The 21,686-nt window shown below is 37.1% G+C and overlaps 1 protein-coding gene across 3 annotated transcripts in view; it reads right to left on the bottom strand.

Moving 5' to 3' along the window:
• Positions 1-21,686, bottom strand: part of USP9X (ubiquitin specific peptidase 9 X-linked) — a 71,827-nt gene that overhangs the window by 14,615 nt on the left and 35,526 nt on the right. For 2 of the 3 annotated variants that reach the window (XM_054380704.1, XM_054380689.1), the window contains exons 24-35: positions 19,582-19,707; positions 16,155-16,321; positions 11,195-11,303; positions 10,483-10,629; positions 10,218-10,364; positions 9,131-9,353; positions 6,112-6,332; positions 5,562-5,752; positions 4,777-4,950; positions 2,387-2,528; positions 1,459-2,209; positions 375-498 (exon numbers count right to left, since the gene is read on the bottom strand). In XM_054380704.1, the coding sequence (XP_054236679.1) occupies positions 375-498; positions 1,459-2,209; positions 2,387-2,528; positions 4,777-4,950; positions 5,562-5,752; positions 6,112-6,332; positions 9,131-9,353; positions 10,218-10,364; positions 10,483-10,629; positions 11,195-11,303; positions 16,155-16,321; positions 19,582-19,707 (2,522 nt within the window). The remainder of the gene's footprint in view (positions 1-374; positions 499-1,458; positions 2,210-2,386; positions 2,529-4,776; positions 4,951-5,561; positions 5,753-6,111; positions 6,333-9,130; positions 9,354-10,217; positions 10,365-10,482; positions 10,630-11,194; positions 11,304-16,154; positions 16,322-19,581; positions 19,708-21,686) is intronic. The other variant, XM_054380698.1, reaches the window with a different exon arrangement.

Here is a 21,686-nt window from a genome sequence, read left to right on the forward strand (position 1 = left end):
AAAAATGGGCTGAAGAAAGGGATTTGTTTAAAACTACTCAAACCATGAACAAGCCATTCTGAGAACTGGTCAGAATACATAACCTGTTAGTTTCACACTAGCTATAGATTCTACTCCTTTATTCTTTTTTTTAAAAAAGACACAGACAAACCAGATTTAAGCTCCATTTGAAAATTAATTTTGAAGCTGTTCAGCTCAGCAGCTTATTTTTAAGTTTCTGTTCAAAACTCCCCCCTTTTCATGTGCATCCTGATTATGTGTTTAGGGGAGAGGGGACAATGGGACAGACCACTGACATCTTTTATTGGAACACGTATAGAAGTGGGATCTTTTAACAAACACCAAACTTCCAAAACTGTTAAAAGACAAGATACCAATCACTAGCAGAGCCACGGACTATTTTCTTTGTATGAAATCCTGTGGTGAAGAGAAATCTAGCAGCAAGTTGAATGCTAATCATAGTTATTTCTTCTGCTTCAGGCAACAGATGATCTTGTCCTAAAGAAAAATCAAAATACTCACATGTAGACAAAGTAAAAGCAATTAACTTTCAGTAATTTACATTCCAGATTGCCATTTTTGTCTTGATACTGTGTTCCAGTTCTAACAAGAAACTTGATCAAAACAGCCTCTAGCTTCTGTAATGTATCATTTGAAAATGCAAGCTTTAGACAGGTACCTGGAGGCCAAAATAGGTTTGTTTTAAAAATTCCCTCACCTTTGAGAGCTGTCTTCAGCAGAACAGCACACACACAGAAGTATTTTAACACGACCTGTACATAAGCTGAATAACAGTTGATAGTTGATAAAAGCATTTTTTATTAAATATTCTGACCCTTTATCACTTATGTGATAACAGGTGTTTAACTGCCGCAGTCCAGAATGACAGTATTCATAGAATCATAAAATGGCTTGAGCTGGAAGGAACTTTGAAGGTTACCCAGTTCCAACACTCCTGCCATGAGCAGGGACACTTCTCACTTGACCAGGTTTCTCAACGCCTCATCCAGCCTGGTGTTAAAACACTTCCAGGGATGAGGCATCCACAACTCCTCCAGGCAACCTGTTCCAGTGTATCACCACCTTCACAGTAAAGAGCTTCCTCCTGATGTCTAATCTAAATCTACCTTAAAACCATTGCCCTTTGTCCTATCATCACATGCTCTTAGAATCACTCCCTCTTCAGTCTTCCTGTAGGCCCCTTTTAAAGCACTGGAAGGCTGCTCTCAGGTCTCCCCAAAGTCTCCTCTTCTCCAGGCAGAACAGGCTGAACTCCCTCAGCATGTCCTCACAGGAGAAGCGCTCCAGCCCTCCAATCATCTCCCCTGGACACTCTCCAACAACTCCATACAAAGCAGAACACACAAAATCTTCACCGGCTATACAAATTCTTGCCAATACAAATCAAAACTCTTCTTGCAAGAAATGACTCCACAATTATTGCATTAACGTACTAACCTGGAGGAGGATTTAAGTAGACACTATTACAAGTAAGCAATTTCTTTATGAACTGGAAATATTCTAGGCTGTATTGCATACGATTGTGCATGAATTGCACGTTCTGCTTCCGTACGCTTCGTTCGATGGCTGATGGCATTTTAATCTGATGGGGTTTAGTGGTGATAGTGAGTTCTGAAATATATTTTATTAGTTCATTGTCTTTGTCTATTGTGTCCATACGCTCATAAAAAAGAATGTAAGCGTTCCACCACCTCTTCTGGCGTCTGTAGGACATACGCTTCATCATGTGATCAAACACTTCTCCCATGTACTCTCCACCAAAACACTGGTTCTTCATCTCTTCATCATCGTCCATTTTACACTCTGTCACATCGCCATCATCGAATTTATACCATCGATTCTTCTCACCATCTCCACCATTCCTCTGGATAATGTAAGAGTAATAATGTCCTCCGCTGGCCTGGCCACTGTGTACGAGTACACCGACAAGCCTGTACTTCGTGCTCCCAGAGTGCTCGTTTTCAGACTGTTCGTTTTGTATTATCTGATTTTCAGGGTTTACATCATCTCCTTCCAATTTTGCTACACCTGCCACTGTGTAAGGCTCCATGTCCAGCTCTCGTGGAAATTCAAAATAATCATTGAATTTGATTGCACACTCCCTTTCCCAGTCATAATCAAATCGTTTCAACTGGATCGCAAGAACCGGAGGTAACTTCTTAATCAACAAGCGTTTCACTGTATCAACCTAAAAAAGGACATCAACAGTTATCAGCTCTTCAGTTGCCATTCATATACTCTTACCAACAACCAAATTCAGTAATTACAGGGTAATTTTTTTTCCCCTCAACATGAACTAAGACTGAACATGGTATAGAGGTAACATCACAGTTACAGACAAATTTACTGTATAAGGGATTGTTACCTTTTTGTTACATTTTTCACAATGATATGCATTTGCACCTTCCAATAAATCTCCCTTGACATACTGTTCCAAAGAATCAAGAAGGTTTTGATGATTTCTTATATCTACATTCAGAGTTGTGAAGGATTCCTCGCATTCATACCTACCAATGAACAGACAGAAGTATGAGATAGGGAGAAATGCGTTCAATTACCATCTTTTATCCATGTCAAATCCTGGCAAAAGGAGTTAAGCAGTCAAAAAAGAACTAAATTCTTCTATTGCAGTCTTCCTACAATAACATTACACTATCTGTACTAACTATAGCTATTTTATGAAGATCACAGAAATTACTTGTAGGTCTCTAGTTCTCTGGAAAGATCACAGAAGTTAAATCCTCGTTTTAAAGCAGCTGCAGGAGTGTCAGACTCTTGACTAACTGAAGCTACTAGACAAGCACAAACGACAAAATAAAGTACTTTTCCCATTACTGATTTTTGCAGTCATAAACTAAACTGAAAAATATTGTATAATATCTAAAGACAACAGTTCAAAACAGCTTCCAATTAAAAAAAAAAAGCCTTTTAATTTTTCTAGCTGGAAAAACCTCAATAGCTGTCTTCATAAAATCACTTTGCGTATTTATGACTTTCTTTTTCTTACTGTGTGCTGACACAACCTTCAAACAAATTCCTACCAGCAATACTTGAGAGACAACCAGTTAAAACACCTTAGAAACAGATTGGGTTTTATTTATTTTCTTTAAAGATAAAGCAGTGATGAATAAATGAAAAAAAGTTGCATCTAATCCAACATAACCCTGCAGGGCTTGTTTCTCCGCTATGCAATGAAACAAGATTTTATAACGCTGAATAAATTAGTACTTAGAAACACTTCAACCAAAACAGTAACATTCATTAATTAAATAACTTACACATTTGGAAAGGCTGTTAATCTGTCATACCCCAATCCAGTAGTTTAGTTTGTCATCCATTTTATCCTCCTCTAAACTACAACCAGGGTAACATTTTTATTAAGAAGTATAGCTATGCAAATCCAGTAGAGCTCCAAAGAGACAGGTAATACTTCAAGAGTGCATGGTAACTCTTCATGTTGGCTCACATCTGTGTCTTCCATTTAATTACTCATTGCATATAAAGTAACACTAGCGCTTTCATTTTATCTTCAAATTTACTTCCAGCTACACATTTTAACCCATGAAACAGAACTTTTAAGTGGAATGCCTTAAAATTCACACATGAACTCAACTGAAGTTGAAAGTTTAGCATAATAAAATCAGTTCACGTCATTTTTTTCCCTGTATTTTGATTGCTAACTGAAAACCAACAGTAAATGGCCAACATTCATAACAAAGAGAATTTGCAGTGGTAATGTGCAGAGAGATCTACACTGTGAATCACATGAAATCTGAAAGATGTAGTGAACAGTTAAGGCAGCCAACTGTGACAAAAAATCTAACACAATAATAAAAAAAGTCACCTGCTGAACAAGTCCATCATTAGGCCATCTTAAATCTTCCACACAATTTTAATCATCTACTTCACCAGGCATATAGAAGAAAAAGTCTAGAGTAATATAACTGTAAAATGACTAATTCTATTCCTTCACTAAACATTTGACATTGATAACCATCAACAAGATAGGGAGCTACAGACTTTTAAGTCTGATGTGGTATGGGTGTTTGTTTTGATGGTGGTGGTTCTAGTTGTTTTGGGTTTGTTTTTTGTTTGTTTTTGTTTTTTTTTTTTTTTACACACTCTATGTGCTGAAATTCAGCATTCATATTTTACATGAATTAAAAATACAGCAAAAATCTTAAGAGAAAAGCATTCTACACCATTCTTAATTAGAGCTTACACAGTGAGTATCAACAAAGCTTCACTCATTGGAATTAAATATTCACAGTGGGATCAGCTCTATCCACACACTACAAAACACAGAATCAGTTGTTGGCCATGCCATAAATCTTGAACATTGAATTTAGTCCCTAAATTGTTTCCACTTTTAACAAGATAAAACTTTTGCTCTATCTTTTCCTCCCCGATCAATAAAAAATGCTTCACATACGATCTGCTGCATAGAAGCAATAATAAAGTATTTCAAGGCACCTGAATACACATTAATGTTAAAGCTGTAGGAAAAAAAGCAAGATATCAAAATCTACTAGCTTTAAAAAAAACACCAAAAAGGAAAAAAAAACCCAACATAAAAAGAAAACAAGAAACACACAAATACACACACAAAAACACCCAAACCAACAACCCACCACACAAAACAAACAAAAAAAACAACAAAACCAAACCACTCCAACTTCTGACTCTTCAGTTGCTTTCATAACGATACAAACACAAATTACTTTTCTATAAAAGGGAGGAATCTTAGACACGTACCGATGTGGGCATCCTTGACAAATCTTCTGATCAGCAAAGGACCCTCCTAAAACTTTACTTAGCATTGCTGGATGGCCCAAAGCTTTTAAAGCTTCATCTAAACTGTCCACCAAGGAATTAAAAAATTCTAAAGCATCATGTTGTTCACGTAGATTTACAGGTTCACCCCAAAGTCTGAAAACAAAAGCACATTCTTGTGAAACGTATTTTCCAATTTATTTTCTTTTTAAAAAAGTATTCAAGCTATTATTCCCTCTTTCTTTCTGAGCACAACTATTTATTGGTTGATGTACTATACCACCTGGTATCAGTTTATATCAGGCTTTTTTCCCTGTATTTTGATTGCTAACTGCATAACAACAGTAAATGGCCAATATTCACAATAAAGAGAATTTGCCATGGTAAGGTGCAGAGAGATCTATGTTGTGAATCACATGAGATCTGAAAGATGTAGTGAACAATAAGAAGGCTAATTATTAGTGACACAATTTAATACAATTATAGAAAACATGTCCCTGACACTTAACTTACTGGTAAATATAACCAAGCTTTTGTGTGTAACTTCATACTTAATTCAAAGTCTCAATATCAATGTTAAGAACTGCCAGAATTCAAAACAATCATATTGCAGTAAACTTTAGTAGTGTGTTAATAGACCACAGAATGGTGAAAAGGTAGGATAACAAGCAATGCTAATTTGCACTTCATATCTTTTCTACTATGATCAGTTTTATTGCATTTCAGTGGTCCAGTGAACAGACATTAATACTAAATTTTCTATTTACCTAAATTGTTTCCAAAACCCTCTTGGTACATAGTACTGTAGCCTGGAAGCTGCTAAATGACCAAAAATTACTTGGAGGTGCCTCAGAACTCCAATATTGTACTCTTTTCTATCTTCTGTTTTACTCAGCGCTGGTTTGTCTTCATACTGATGTGGGTAACCAAACACATCATCCCGTGGGTCAACGTTACTCTGAAAGGCAGAAGAAAATGTGTGTAATTAACTTTGATAAGTAGCTGTCTCAGCTAGTTATATCCTTTGTTTAATTAGCAATTTTAATCTGGAGAAATAAATAATGTCTTTGTATGCACTAAAGTAGCTTTGGCTGCAAAATGGTGTACGAAAAGGAAGTCTGCAAACCCTGATACTTATGTCTTTTGAACTGTGTCTCTGGCAGCAAGCCCATTCAACCAACAAACATGATGCTATTTTCTCCACTGCTAGCAGTGGAAAGCAAAGGGGTTAGTATTAGTAATTAGTATTTAGTATAACCTTCCCATAAAACAGAATTCTATTTTAAAAATAACTAAGTTCTGCGTAATTAAATTTACCTCATTGTCCTGCTTCTCATCACCAGACATGTCATCATCTACATCACTGCCTGTGCCTTCAATTGCAAGAATCCCATTCCTGATGGCTGGAATCATGTACAGCTGCTGAATGACAGAATTCATGTAACAAGTGGCACCAGCATTTTTTAGTCCTACAAATCCCTTTGGTGGTCGAGGCCCAACAGGTGGTAGATATTCCCATTCTGTAAGCGCTTCACAAGCTAAAAGGAAACAGGAAAATATTTTGTTATAAAAGAATTAGAGCATCAATGCAGTACAAAGGGGAGTGGCATAAAAATCAGCATTCAGTCTGCATCACACTGTGATTTAATAAAGTGTTTCATTCAATAATTTAATTGCTAGGATTAACAGAACTTCTATGAAGAGTAGTTCTATCTGCAATCTTCACATTAAACCATTCTTTCTAAGGCATAACTAAAAAGGTGGCCAGATAAAAATTCAGTCTATTCATGTATGAAACAGAAATCTTCTCTCAGTAGCAGCAAGTTCTTTAGCTGAAGAATTCAGATAAATGACTTCACAATATTTACACAGCGTTTCACAAATTTATGATTCTTTCAAAACTACAGTATTTCACTTATTCCTCACTTGCTAGGATGGGCAAGTTTCAGATAATGATATGCCTCATGACAGACTTTTTTTTTCTCCTGAGCTTTCTCCCTCAGACCTCCCACATCTTTTCAGAGTACATTTACAATCACAGGTTTCCTATGCTAACCTGTTGCTCTGTGATTTTAACACAAAAAAAATTGATGTAAGAGAAAGTAAGAGCATGCATGTTCTCAAGCAAGCTGTACTTGGTACATGAAACGCACAGCATGTGCAGTTCATACATGTTCTCTCTTCTGACTGACACAGCATGGAGATCTGGTGTTCCATGGTGCTTATCAAGTATTTCAGTGGAATGAAATGCCAGAAAAAAAAAAAAAAAAATTCTTTCTCACGGTGAGGTGATAAGAAATACAGTATTTCCCAATAGAAAAGGATGAAGAAAAAGGCATGAGATGGGCTGAATCAAGAGGAGTGTGGCCAGCAGGCCAAGAGAGGTGATTCTTCCCCTTTACACTGCTCTTGAGAGACCCCACCTCAAATACTGCTTCCAGTTCTGGTGTCCCCATCATAAGAAGGACACAGAGCTGTTGGAGGAGGGCCACAAAGAAGATCAAGGGCTGGGACACCTCTGCTATGAGGACAGGCTGAGGGAGCTGGGATTGTTCAGCCTACAGAAGACTCTGGGGGAGACCTTAGAGTGGCCTTCCAGTATCTGAAGGATTCTTACAGGAGGGCTGGAGAGGGACTTTTCATAAGGGTGTCTAGCAATAGGACAAGAGGGAATGGCTTTAAGTCATTCATGCAGTTCATTGGTAAAGATATTAAGCAGAATTGGCCCCAAAATTGAGCCCTGTGGAACACCACTTGTGACCAGCTGCCAGCTGGATTTAACTCCATTCACCACCACACTTTGGGCCTGGCCAACCAGCCAGTTTTTAACTGAGTGAACTGTCCACCCACCCAAGCCATGAGCACGCAGTTTCTTCAAGAGGATGCTGTAGGAAAGCACCAAAAGCTTTACTGAAGAGCAGGTAAACACCATCCACAGCCTTTCCCTCATCTACTAAGTGGGTCACCTTAGACCATAGAAGATCAGCAGGACCTGCCCCTCATGTAACCCATGCCAACTAGGACTGATTACTTGGTTGCCCTGCACATGCAGTCACACCTCCCCAGTTAGCAAGGACTGCAGGTAAATGATGGAAAGTAGCTCGGTGAACACTTCTGCCAGTTCTTCCAGCACCCTCAGGTGTGTATGCCATCTGGCCCTGTAAACTTGCATATGTCTAAGCTGTGAAGCAGGTCACTAACCATCTCCTCTTGGATTATAGCTTCATTTGGCTCTCCATCCCTATCTTCCAGATCAGGGATATCCAGTAAACAACTGGTTTAACTTCTGAAGACTGAGGCAAAGAAGGTGTTGAGTACCGCAGCCTTTTCCTCATCCTTTACCGCTATGGTTTCTCCTGCACCTTAGCTGTCTCCCTGTTACTAGTATATTTCTAGAAGGATTCTTATTCCCATTTAAGCTTGCGTTTGCTTGGTTTGAAATTTTTTTTTGTTATGTTTTGTTTCTTTGTGTTGTTGTTGTTGTTTTGGGTTTATTTCCCACCCTTTTCCCTGTTAACACCACAGCCAAAATGGTTTAGCTACCCTATTCAGGGCTGCAGAAAATCTGCTTCTCTATGTTCATTTTTAAGAAAGTCTTACATGCTTTTTATTGATAAAAAAATCTATGTAACTATGAGCCTTTTGCCACCCTTGTTGAGAATCAGCCCAAGTTTCACCTGACTATTGGCTCCTGAAATACTAACATTTAAAGTTTCTGTACATACTGCAACTGCTATAATCTTTCTCCAGTGAGAAGGACAAAGTCCTTTAAGTGCAGAGCTGTGCTGAGACAAGGCCCAAACTGAGAGAATAAACATCTGAGAAAGGACTATGGCAAGCAGAGAATGAGTACCAAACTAAAAAGGGAAACAGAACAGTGGACCTGTGTCTGTGTGTAGACGACGATGACAAATTAGGTGAGCAAGAGACTGGCACTAAGGCTAAGTCAAAGATACCTGATGAGGTTCTGGAATTGGTTAGGCAGAGCCTGAAACAATGAGACAAAAGTAGAAGATACAGACAGAATGAGGTTCCTAGGAGCTGGTATGGACAAAGAGGAGTAGCCAGAGATTGGGGTAGGAATGGTCAAGACCATGTAAGTGGCTGGGGCTGGAACTTGGATGCAACCATGTAATGCAAGTCAGTACACTTACTGCATAAAGAAACACAAATAAAGGCTACACTGACAAACTTTGCTAGATTTTGGCAGCCTGATTTCACGGCACTAAAAGCAAACTAAAAAACTCAGCATCTAGTTCAGTTGGTAATATAAACAAAAGCCACACATAGTATCTACGTTAGAAAGTAGAAAATAGATAATAAAAGTAGTACATACTAGTGATGGCTGTACCTATGTAATACATTTCAGTCAAGGTGTCTACTATCTGTTTGAGATTTCGCACACATCCAACTGCTAGTGCAACTAGTAGCTCAAAGCCAGCATTAATAGTAGCTGGTGAACTACAGACTGGTATGGCCTGCTCAGCAGGCAATTCTCCATTTCTCATGTATTGTAGATAAACATTGGAAGCTGGAAAGATGAAATCATCTATCAACTCCTGAGGAGAAAAAAAAAAGAAAAAAGAAATTAAAAAAATAATCAAGTTACCATAGAAAGACACATAATTTTATAACAGAGTTAAGAGTTATTGCTTGAATGAATGTCAGATAACCAGGTGTCCTTAAAAACAGTTAAGTCCAGTACCATAACAAGCTTTTAAATTTGGAACAGAATAACTCCATTTTAAAGTGGTTCCCTGCAAATCTACTCTTTCACTGCAAGTTAAAAATAAATCTGTATTATTCTTGATTGGTGAAAATTTTCTTCTGCCAAACCTATCTACAAAAGCTCTTTATCAATAAATGCTGAAACCCCCCCCCCCCGAATATTCCTGATATATATCAGAAGTACAAAGAAAAAATGACTGATTAGAGACTCTCAGATACTATGCATTTATTCAAACCTGTCATAAACTTTAATAGTAGTAATTGAAATACATGGAGAAAAGACAATACAGTGATACTAAAAGAAAGCTACCCTGTATCTAGCTCACTCTCCTTGTGTAATGTTTGCTGAGTCTTGAAATAACAGCTCATGAGGTCACAGCAACTCTAAACACAGTGGTTCCAAAGGATGAGAGCATTAAGTACTCTTATGAATGAAACATGTAAATTTTTAAAATTGCTTTTATTGTTCAAAATACATTAAACTCCAATTGGAAGCCCTTCCCAAGCAGTTAAATTGGGACATTTTATGGTTACAAACCACAAGATGCAAAACCTTTTTTTTTTAACCTATTTATAGTAAAAAAATCATAATAATAACTAGAGAACACAAACAAAACAAAAACAACAAACCAAGCCAACCAACAAAAACCCCAAACAAACCCCACAACCATTTCCATTAGTCAAAAAAAACTTACTTTAATGAGATTAGCACCTCCTTTTTCACAACCAATATGGTATTTCTTCTCAGGTGTCTGGAATGCTAACAACTCTTTTGTGACTCCAAGGTGACCCTCTAAGATAGTTTCTTCAACACCTGTTTCCCCTGTTCTTTTTACTTCATCCTGCCATTCAAGAGACAATTAGGATACTCTGAACGACTCACATGTGCCAAACCTAAAACTGAACTTTACAAAGCAGCAAAAAGCAAATCATCAGATATAAACCGATCCTATAACTTACCCTAATCCTCTTAAGCCAGTCAATTTCATTATTGAGAAGAACTTCAGCATTGGGAACATTGATGTTACTGTTGTAAGCATAGTTAAGAAGATGCCTTAAGAGAGTGAAGTAGTCACCAGAATGCTTAGCTCTCTCTCTTGCAGTACTCTATTCAAAAAAAAAAAAAAAAAGATAAAGAATTCATACGTGCTTCTATTTATACTGGTATTTCCCCCAAAACTGGCAGTTAACACTAAAGAAAATAAGTGTAACTTCAAACCTTTTATAAGCTTACTATTGTGTTTAACTGTCAAAAAATCACTTCTGGACTATTTTTAGAAGCAATTTCTATACCTAAATGGGAAACAAACAGTGAAGTGATCAAATATGCCATGAGAATGCAGAAGTGAAAATCCCTGGTAGATCCAATAAAAGAACACATGAACTGTAGGTAGCTACCTAATTTGTTAGTGATTTTTACTTGGAGATTAGCATCATGGCACACACATATTAAAGCTTATTGTTCATGCTCTTATCAAAAAACGTAAAAACAAAGTCCCCTTCCTCCTCACCTAACTTAAATGGAAATCAACTGTGCTGCCTGCCTGTATATAGAAATAATCTGTATTTTAGTGACTGTGAGTAGCTATTTGCCTTTTCTTGCACGTATCTTCTCGCATTACTCTTTACAGAAGTTCATGCTGTACTGAAGCCTTTACCTCTAAAAACTTACCCCTAGAACAGTGAATAGCAGGGTAATGAAGAAAAGGAGAGGTCTCTGTCCCATGCAACACCTGGTAGCCATTAAAAAGAATTGCTCCTGTGCCATCTGACGAACAGTTCTGAAAAATCATTTACGAGAAACATTAAATTCAATCTCCCTATCCAAACAGGACATTAAAACCCTTCCAAACAATCAGATTTGTGCTTATCTGCTTAATGCCATTTTCTAAAACTGCATGTAACATAAGAAATAGGAATACTTTAATTATTCACTACCCATTATATTGTTTCTCCTTGCAGTGTAATTTTGGACACATGAATTACTATTGCAAAACCTGTTCCACAATTTATTATTTAAAGGTAAAAGAAAAGGAGACTTATCAGCACCTAACCACTAAACCTTCCCAAATGCCAGCAACTGTTGCATAACACAATTTTCAACACTTTTAAGTTTGTTTTCTTTTCTTATGAATCACTAGCTGTGCCTGAAAGACACAAGTATCCTTGTAAAATCACTCCTACATATCACTACAGCAGTCTGCGGAACACCTATGAAGTGATCCAAATTCATCATTAGTAAAAAATGTGAAAAGATGACACCCTTGAACATTCAAGTGGCCAGAATTAAAGGAAATTTTCCACTTAAGAACTTAATCTAACCATTGTATCTTATAAAAACCCAACTCTGCTTGGGTGGGGAGAGAATACAAAAGAATGCTGTGCTATATGGAAGTATTTCCACACATCAGAAATCTAAATCTGCTGTGGCTGTCATTGGTTTCTGCCCATGAGATCACTGTGGGAAGCACACGGAAGAGTCCTACTTCCTTCAGAGTTCTTTCTGTGAGATTAACTGTGCTTCAAAGATGTGCAAGAATGACCACAAGGTCAGAGCAAAGATGCACCTAGGTGAGCACCCCATCCCTGGTATACACCTAGGAAAGCACACAGGAAGAGGGAAGCATGCAGTGACATTCTCCAGAATGTTCTCTTGGCTTCTAAAAATTTGTGGTTCAGGAAGACAACCAAAAGCACTATTTCATAGTCCTCAGTGGAAAATTCAGGAAACCCCTCAAACTATTTCCAGACTAAAGGTTTATATTGCTTAAAGGTTATGCTCAAGAATTAATCTTACACAAAGAAACACTGTTCTCTATACTCCCTTAGCTACACTTCTGATTTTGGTCTCTCTGGAACTCTCCTCCCACCATTTGTCTCTTCTCTAATATGAAGTGCCCCAAGCCATGCAGCTGTTACTCAGATGGAAGTAATTTCAGAGCTTGGATCTCCCAACACTCTTCTCTGATCTTTGCATGTTCTACTACATTACTCCGAGTTGCAGAAGACTGTGAGGTGGAGAGGGTCTGCTTTATTCTTAATAATAATTGACATTTTATGGGATCTGATTGCTGATCTGATGATCTCATTAAACGTCTTACAGCAACACTTCAATTGCTTGGGAAACACCACACAGACAGTTCTCCATCCACTTAAAAGGCAGACTGAAACCAATAAAGGTGCTATTTTCCCCAAACAAGAAACAGGTACTTCACACTTATGTCTCCAAATAAGTAATATTTGGACACAAGTATTATATTTTTGTGAGGCTGTAACAATCTCAAAGATTGTTACTCTTAAAGAACCATGAGAAGAGTGGAGCTTCCCAAATGCAAGCATCTAGTGTCATGTTAGACACCACAACAACCATGTAGAGCTAGGTTGCATGATGAACTCACACTCACCTGGTGAAACAGCTGGAGACCAAATGCCTCCATTAAAGCAGACATCCCAAATCCCCTCCTACTGATAGCTCCAAGACACAGATTTCTGGTAAGTTAACCAAAGTCAGTTTCAGAGATTTTACTTATATGGTCCATGTATGTATGACCACCAAATACTTTGCAGGTGTAAGTGGAACACTTTTGGGTTCCAGGATACTTAGAAGAACTAATCATTCAGCTATCTGCTGTCAGCTTAAGCCAGTCCTGCATTCAGGAGTCACTACCATAAAATAAATTACCTTGGAGAGTAAGAGGTGCTCTAGTATTTAGTATTAAACAATTGCCATTCTGCTTCTCAGTTTATAGGTAGCACAGCTATGTTACAATGACACAGCAAAAGCTTTCAACCTCTGAAAGGATCCAACAAAATCCACCAATCCACCTGATCTTTTCCAGAAAAGTCATGTTTATGAGATCTAAACTGGATCATCCTCCTTGGCTTTTATGGTACACTGAAAACATCTATTCACATGCATATTTTTGCTCACATTGTTCTCTAAGGGTAGGAGATCAGAGAACAATAGTTGAAAACAGAAGGACATTCAGAATCTCTGGTATTTTATAAATTTTCTCTGCAGCGCAAACTAATTTGTTTCCACATTAATTCAGAAAAGGATCTTTTCTTTTAGCTAGTTCAGCTTTATCATCTTCATTTTCCAAGCAGCCTTCCATTTCTGCTCATGTTTATGCTAGTCCAGCTATTGTGTAATGACAATTTCATTCTAAGTGAGATCATCTGCCTCAGAAGTTTTACAAGCAGATGAGAGAGAACAGCTCAATGGTTAATTTCTTGTACAGCAGTATCTGGTAGAGAAATAAAGCAGAGATAAGGAGCTGAGCAACGGTCCAATTTGGTAAGAGAAGCCCCTAGAAATTTTATCCCCTCTGACAAAAACAAAATCCCAAACATTCCCCATCCATTAAAGCTACTCTACACACCTGGGGAATTAAGCCACTGCTGCTCAGACATACCAACAAAACATGTAGAAATAGAAGCCTCAGCTTGGGAACACATCTAGTTTCTTACAGTATTTCAGGAAAAGTACAGTCAACTGTTCACTAGGCATAACAACTCAGTCAATAAAAATCCTATCAGCAAAGAGAGTAACCATTGGAAGAGACTAGAAAAACCACTACAAATACTCCCACCTGCACATCAAGATTGTAGGTTTTCCTAAAAAAAACATTCTACCTCCATCACAAACTGTGTTAGATAAAATCTGAACAATGAAATCCAGACACCAAACTATTTTAAGATTTGTAGATTTAGAAACTCTTGATATGAACCAACAGTTCACTTCCTTAAAGGAAGTATGACCAGAACAGAAAAATCCCCACAAAAAGCACCTGCAGTTTGCAAAGACTGAAAGTGTGGTAAAGCATTAATACTAAAGACTAACAGAAATAAACAAACGCTGGTGAACAAGAAACATCACTTAAAATCCAAATCCAATCCCAGAGAGTCGGGTAACTCCACTGAAATTTATTGTAAGAAGTATCACCTATTACTTACACTTGTACAATTAAGATCATGTAAAAGAGCCACAAATCTCAATCTCTGGATGCATCAAAAATCAAAGCATGGGGCAGCACTGACACTTGCCCATGATACTAAGTTGTACCAAGACTCTTAATCTGAGGAGTAACTGACATACAGTTACTGTCAAAATAGTAACTTGGTATCAACTGTTGACAGTTTTAAAAATAAAATCCACGATTTCTGACTCTTCAGCCTTGAAAGCTACAGAAAATGAGACACATAGGGTTTTTTTAATGTATAAAATTACAACATGTGTTTGTCAACACATTTTGTTAAACTTAGCTCTAACTTAAGTGATAATAATAAGCTTCAGTGAAGCTGAAAATTCAATATCCTATCCTATATCACATGTTGGAAAATAATAAAGCTAGTGGGATTCTGACAATTTGGCCTCTGAGCAGCCTGCTCTAGTGTGAGGTGTCCCTGCCCATGGCAGAGGGGTTGGAACTGGATGATCTTTGAGGTCCCTTTCAACCCTGACAGTTCTGTGATAACAACACTAACTTCAGCAATGTTTGAGAATAGTTCATCGTAAAGAGATACTTTTGTTACGGGGACTATTCTGCAGCATAACTTGTTTTATCTGGAACAGTAAAAAACCCATAATGCAGTGCTGAAATTGTGACTCCATTCATATGGGATAATTAGGCTCCATTTGAAAAGTACTGAAAGGCTTAGACAACTTCACACATGTCTGATTTGGCATTTCTCAAAAAAAAAAAATTAAATAATCATGGAACAGCAGCAGAGATCTTACAAAGCTAGACATAATTCTTTAGTAAGAGTTCAAAGCACTGGTAGCTAAGTTTAATAACATACAAAAACCTTCCACCTGGATGGCTTCTGGAAAGACACACCTCAGTACTTCTATTGTAATTTCAGAAGAGCCTACAGTCACATGAAGATGCACATCATACAGATGCTGTATTGTGCAGATGCTGTCTAAGGAGATCTGTGATAATAGCTTGCAGATAGGAAGAGATCCTTAAACTCTGACAGGACTGCAAGGCAACTGAACCATATTGCTCTTGGCAGCTCCTGCTGGTTTTCCCTGTCCCTCAACAGTGCTAAGGGATACCTTCAAAATGCTGTTCCTGCAACAGGTGACAGCTCCAGTTTGACAGCTCTACATGAAACATGAGTCACCTGAAGAATCACAAGTGTACTGCCGCAACGCAAGAAACCCACAAGATTACGTCTTAACTTCCCCCTCTCCTCAAACTTCTAGTATTGTGTCTTATACAAAATGTATAGGAATTTTCTTCCAAACCTAAGTTACTTGAATATTCTAACGTAACAAGTATTCACATAACTTCTGACAAACAAAATACCTATTATTTTTGAGTAAGCTGCTATAAAGCTATCAGAAGCACATACTCAGGCATCCACCTGACCTCACAATACTTCTTGTGAGTACGAAGAAGATGGAACTGATGTAACTACCACTTTAGGATAGGTATCCAAATTGCAGATATAAATTGCTCAACAAGAAATTAAGGCAACTGCAGGACAAAAATGAAAACAAACAAAACGCAAAAAACCCCCAACCGCTTAAATAAGGAGTCACTACTCTGCATTGAGACTTTACACTGATTTTGAAATTTAAAAGATACAGTTAAAAAAGACCCCCAAACATCACCAAAACTTACTTGCTGTGACAATGCAATAGCAAATCAATGATAAATGTCTGCCATGCCTTTTCTTTACTGAGTGCATCCAGTGCTGTTGGAATCAAAGCAAAACACAGGGTCATCACCTCCAATGCTTCACAGCAAACTTGCTCATCTTCCATGTCTGGTTCATTTCCTGCATTTGTCTGTAAAAATAAACAAAAGAGCACAAAGTGGTTATAGAAAAAAATCTTGAGAAACCCAACTGATTCCAAGGTGTATACACCAAATACAAGCATGAACCACATGTTTGTATACTAAGTGATTATCAGTGCCAAGTGTTTTTTATGCACTCTGCTCAGACATGATTCAAAGAGCTACACAGGATGACCTCAGCTTCCAGTACTGTCCTTCATAAAGGACGATTCCAAGCATGACTGTAAGCAGCCAGAAGTTAAATAGGAAAAAGCTTGTAGACAAAAGTTACATGAAGTTAGTACTGCTGGGTTTTTTTACTGGTCTGTATTTGGGTTCTGTTTGTTTTGTTTTAAGAATGTTTCCTGTTACAACTCAAAACTTGAGAATTTAAAGCTTTGGAACCAGTTACTACTTAAAAACAGAAAGGCTATAGTGCTGCGCAACATACCAAGAAATCTAGTTTTACAAAGCTGTGACACTCCCAACTTGTTTGACCAAAAGCTTCTTAATGCTGCTCAAATTTATTCAGCAATTTACTATTTTTCAGAAACAGGAAACATGTAAATCAAGTTTCAAACACAGTTGATGAGGTGAGGAGAAAAGGATAGTATTTCAAATTGGTACATTTTACTCTTCCAATTAAGCATTTGAGCCGAATGAGTTGATTTTGATTCATTTTCCCAAAATAAATAATTTGAGAATGAAATCAAGCCCTCTCCTCCATCTAAACCAAAATTAATTAGCTTGAGGAAGATCTGAACAAACTGGAGGTATGCAGGTTTCAATCTTAATTCATTAGTAATCACAGCTGTAGTTTAGCAGCATTAACCACAGGCATAAAATAGGTATTTGTTTCATAAAAAGAAAAGTATCGAGATTAAATAAGCAGAAAAAAGGCATTGCAATGCAGAGGAGATAACTAATTGCAAACAGCAACAAAAGGGGACAAAGTATGTCTCAGTCTGGCAACCGACACTCTTTTGTCTTTGCACAAGAGCTAAAAATCAGAGACAGTCACTACCACTGCAGTGGAAGGATGTGACAGTTCTGACATTTTAAGTTACAAAAGCAAAAGCAGAAAGCTTTTCAACAGGTTCAGACCTCCACCTGCTCTGCAATGAAGCCCTGTTTAGAAAAGAAGATTATTTCTGCATGGATGCAGGGATCTAGTAGAAAGGTAAAATGCATTTTATACTTGATGAAGTACTTCCCTATACTAGGGCACCAAGAACTGACATGTCTGTACAAGCAGCATACTTGCACTGTTTCACATATGTGCCCTCTCTTGATGTCCCTGCTTACTACAGTGGAGGTTGGACTAGATGACCTTTAGAGGTCCCTTCCAACCCAAACCATTCTATGGTAATATGGCAACAGAGACTTGACACCATAGAAAGTTGGACACAGTTGTCTTCAACTACAGAGAGGACTCCTCTATCAGATTTTTCTGAGGCAGAAAAGACTCCGTAGAAGTTATGCTCTCGAAATTATTTCTCTTTAAAGTTCCACTGAGCTTAACTTCACCAGTTAAGTTCAGAATCTTCTCAAAGTGATCACAGCTGTCATAAGCCTTGATGTGAGTATTCTGAAATGCCTCTTCAAAATGCATTTACCATGGTTGCCTTGGTGTTTTTAGGAATCCTGACATATTATTTCTGATTCCACAAATTGCATTGAGTTGGAAGAGACCCTCAAAAGTCATCTTGTCCAAGCCCCCTGCAGTGAGTAGGGATACCTCCAACTATATCAGGCTACCCTGGGCCACATGAAGTTTAATGTTCAATGTCTCCAAGGATAGGGCTTAAAACATATCCCTGTGTAACCTGTTCCAGCATCAGGCTGCTTTCATTCTTAAACTAACATTTAATGATAAATACCTGACCCCCAGATTTTGCAAAATATTCCTGCAATCTATGAGTTCAAAGCTCAAGGTTCAGTGGTCAACTTAGAAAACAGAAAGCTCTTTTTCTTTATTTTCTCCTTTAAGCCTGTGTTTGCCAGTCACCACTATAGTCTGTCTTTACGACACTACCATACAAGTTACTTCCACATTAGGAAAATGTCATTTCTTGTATTATATCCCTCTATTTGTGCAATACTTTCCTCTCTTGTAATGTTATTTTAATAAACTGTATTTTATTCCCCCTTCTTAATTACTTCAACTTTTTCTTCCTCCTTTTAGTTTCCAGTTTTCCTCTTCAAATTTTACTTCCTTTCTGCCTAGGATACACCAAATGCATCTGCTATCTATTACAAATATCTATGTAAGTGACAACAATTTAAAGAAAAAAAAAAAATCACAAAAAACCTTATGTTCTATATGCAAGTTTGTGATCTCAAAAAACCCAACACAAACCCCAAAAAACTCTAACTTATTTCATGAAGAAGTCATTCTCACAGTAACAGAAGCAGATGTCATTATACCACTACACAAGCCAATCAGAAAGGTGTCGCATTTTGCTGAAATATTCTTCTTCTAATTGATCATTTAAGCACAACAGCTAATAAACAGCAACAATAAAACCTTTCAATATACTCCTTTCCCTTTTGCTCTCAGGCAAATATTAATGAGTAATAAATTTGATTTTATAAGATGAACAAGAGAATGTCTTAGATAAAAAAAACTGTTATTGAACCCCTGTCAAAATACAGATTACTATTGCCCATAACTGTAATAAGTCTTTGTAAAACACAAGTTGTGCAATGATACACTAATATGTAACTCCAAATTAGTTGCATAAGCCACATGCGAAATCTTGAAAATGTTTTACATATCAGTGTAAAAAAGCCATACAGGATTAGCAATTATTTTGTTTTACCAGTGCTTCAGTGCTAATTTTGGATCAGTTAGCTCGTTTCTCATTCTAGACTCAATATATGCTTTAAATCAACTGCTGCAGAACAGACCTTTTAGGTCTGAAGACTAGAAAAAGTAGCATACCAAGAAATGCTCATTCCTTATTCAGAAAGGAATCTAACTGGGATGAAAGCACATTACAGCATCTTACACAACTGGTGTACTTTTGAACTGAAATCAGATTCAGTTACAATTGAATAGTTACTAAGAAAAGGAATCCAGAACAGAAAATTAAAACTAGAGTTTTAAAACAGAATTAAAACTAGACATTAATACTAGAGTACAAAATACATCATCATCAAGATACCTATCTAAAAGGTCATCATTCTCTAACACTGACCTGACTGACACTGTTCCTTTTGTAAACAAAGGAAGAAGTACAATGAAAGTAACTTTCTTAGGAATTCTTACCTTTTCGTAGATTTTACTAATTTCCTCATTCGAGCTGAAAACCAGCTGAACTGACCCACAACCTGATGCCCAAACGATTTTTTGTACTGCCCTAATAACACAGATATCAGGGATGTATTTTGAAGCCTGAAAAAGAGAGAAATAAACCAAAGCAATGTTAAAACGCAGTTGAAAACAACAGTACAATGGATACTAAATTTTCACAAATGCATTTTACAGACAGTTAAAAAAAAAAACTATTTGATTCTGAGTATGATTTAGCAGAAACTACCAACGCCAATGCTGAAAGACCCTTATTTCAGCAAAAGACTCAAGAAACCACCAAGCCTGGATCTGGAAGAAATTGGTTTAGGTTTTGTCCTCACCATGGTAGTTATCGTGCTGGCTGATAGCTAGCCAGAGAAACTAATGCTTATGATATGGTAAATACATAAAAGGATTGTTCTATATTCAAGTTAAATATGGTTTTAAAAACACAGACCCCGTATATTATGAATGCAGAATCACTCCTCAGCATTTTGGGTATGATCTGAGTTATCATCCAATAGTTTCAATTGATAGAAATACATTACAAAACATATTACAACTACCATTATTTGTAGTTGGCATCAACTTTCAGAACAACCCTGAAACTATATGGAGCCTACCTGCAAAGTAGAACTGTTCAAAAATTACGCAGTCTTTAAAAGCAGATGGTAGACAGCTCTCAAAAAATGCGAATGTAAATTTTCTGTAAATTTTCTAATGCTCAGACTTAATTAAAAAAAGAAGACTTTCAGAAGCTTATCTGATGTTAGCTACACCAGGAAGCCTGGAAAATATGCATTCTTGATACTGATAGGGACATTAACATGCTACAAGAATAGGTATTTAACATTGTCCACAAGCAGAGCAACCTTATAGTAACCGCATCACAAGAAAAACTGGTTGCATAGGAAAAGAATATTAAAATAATAATCATCTTATTGCAGTTTTAAATTCTTGAACTATCAACATTTGTTAAAAAGGTGAAACCTTTTTACTGAGTCTCCTGTCTAGCCTATGGAACCCATGCCAGACTGATTTTTCAGAAATTTGTGAGGTCAGTTGAAAAGAATCTTGGACCATCAAAACACTAAAAAAAACCCCCACATTAACAAACAAACCCCCACCACCAAAAAAAAAAACCACAAAAAAAAAAAAACCACAAAAAAACCACCAAGCCCAATTTTAAAGGCAAGCTACAATACATATGAAATTGTGATTAGCAGTTTTCATAATTTCAGAAAATTATAAACACCACTTTAACAGCAATATTGTTACAAGAAATTCAGGTTTTATTTTCTTCAATGTGAAAGCCTGGTGAAAGAAGATATATTTATTTATTAGAAGTCCTCCAAAAAGGACAAAGGTACAACTGAAAACCTTTCCTCATGTGTCACCTCAAAAGACATTTCTTCTGTGGAAGGAATTTAGTTAAATCAGAGTTCAGCTGGCTGATTTTACACATACTATCACCTACTGAATGCATACCACCAATGGAAGGCAGAAAGTTCAGTCTTGCAGCCTTTGTGCTTTCTTTAGACACTGCTCTTAGTTCAGAAGTAGCGGTTTACTTTCCAGCTATGTATTTTCAAGGTGAAAATATAAGACTGCTTTTATTCAGATAACTCAGAAATATGTTTTGGAGATAGCTCTGCAGATACTTTACATAGTATACAACAATAATATCCACTGCTTGCACATGGGAAACTGAGGGATCCCAATTCACCATGGAAGAGGAAGTTGCAGCAGTTCCGATTTTAGGTTCTGCTGAATTCAGCAGACTAACTGACAGGACTCCATTTCAAATACAAATGGGCTTTGGTCATATCATACAGTGCCATACAGATAAGATTATTATAGTGCAAAGCACATGGAGCTCCACAATCCCGATTTTTCAACTGTATCATTAATGCATTTTCTATACATGAAGATACACTTGTAATGATTTGAGACTCTTCTCCTTCAGAATTTAAAAGTCACGCTCAAAATTCAAAAACTCCCTCCCCCTTTTCTGTGTTTCTTGTTTAGCAAGAGACTGTTACTCAGAAACCAAAACATAAAGCACCAGCAAAGGAAGAAAA

This window comes from Indicator indicator, chromosome 1 (genome assembly GCF_027791375.1).
Source record: "Indicator indicator isolate 239-I01 chromosome 1, UM_Iind_1.1, whole genome shotgun sequence".
Classification (NCBI taxonomy): Eukaryota; Metazoa; Chordata; class Aves; order Piciformes; family Indicatoridae; genus Indicator; species Indicator indicator.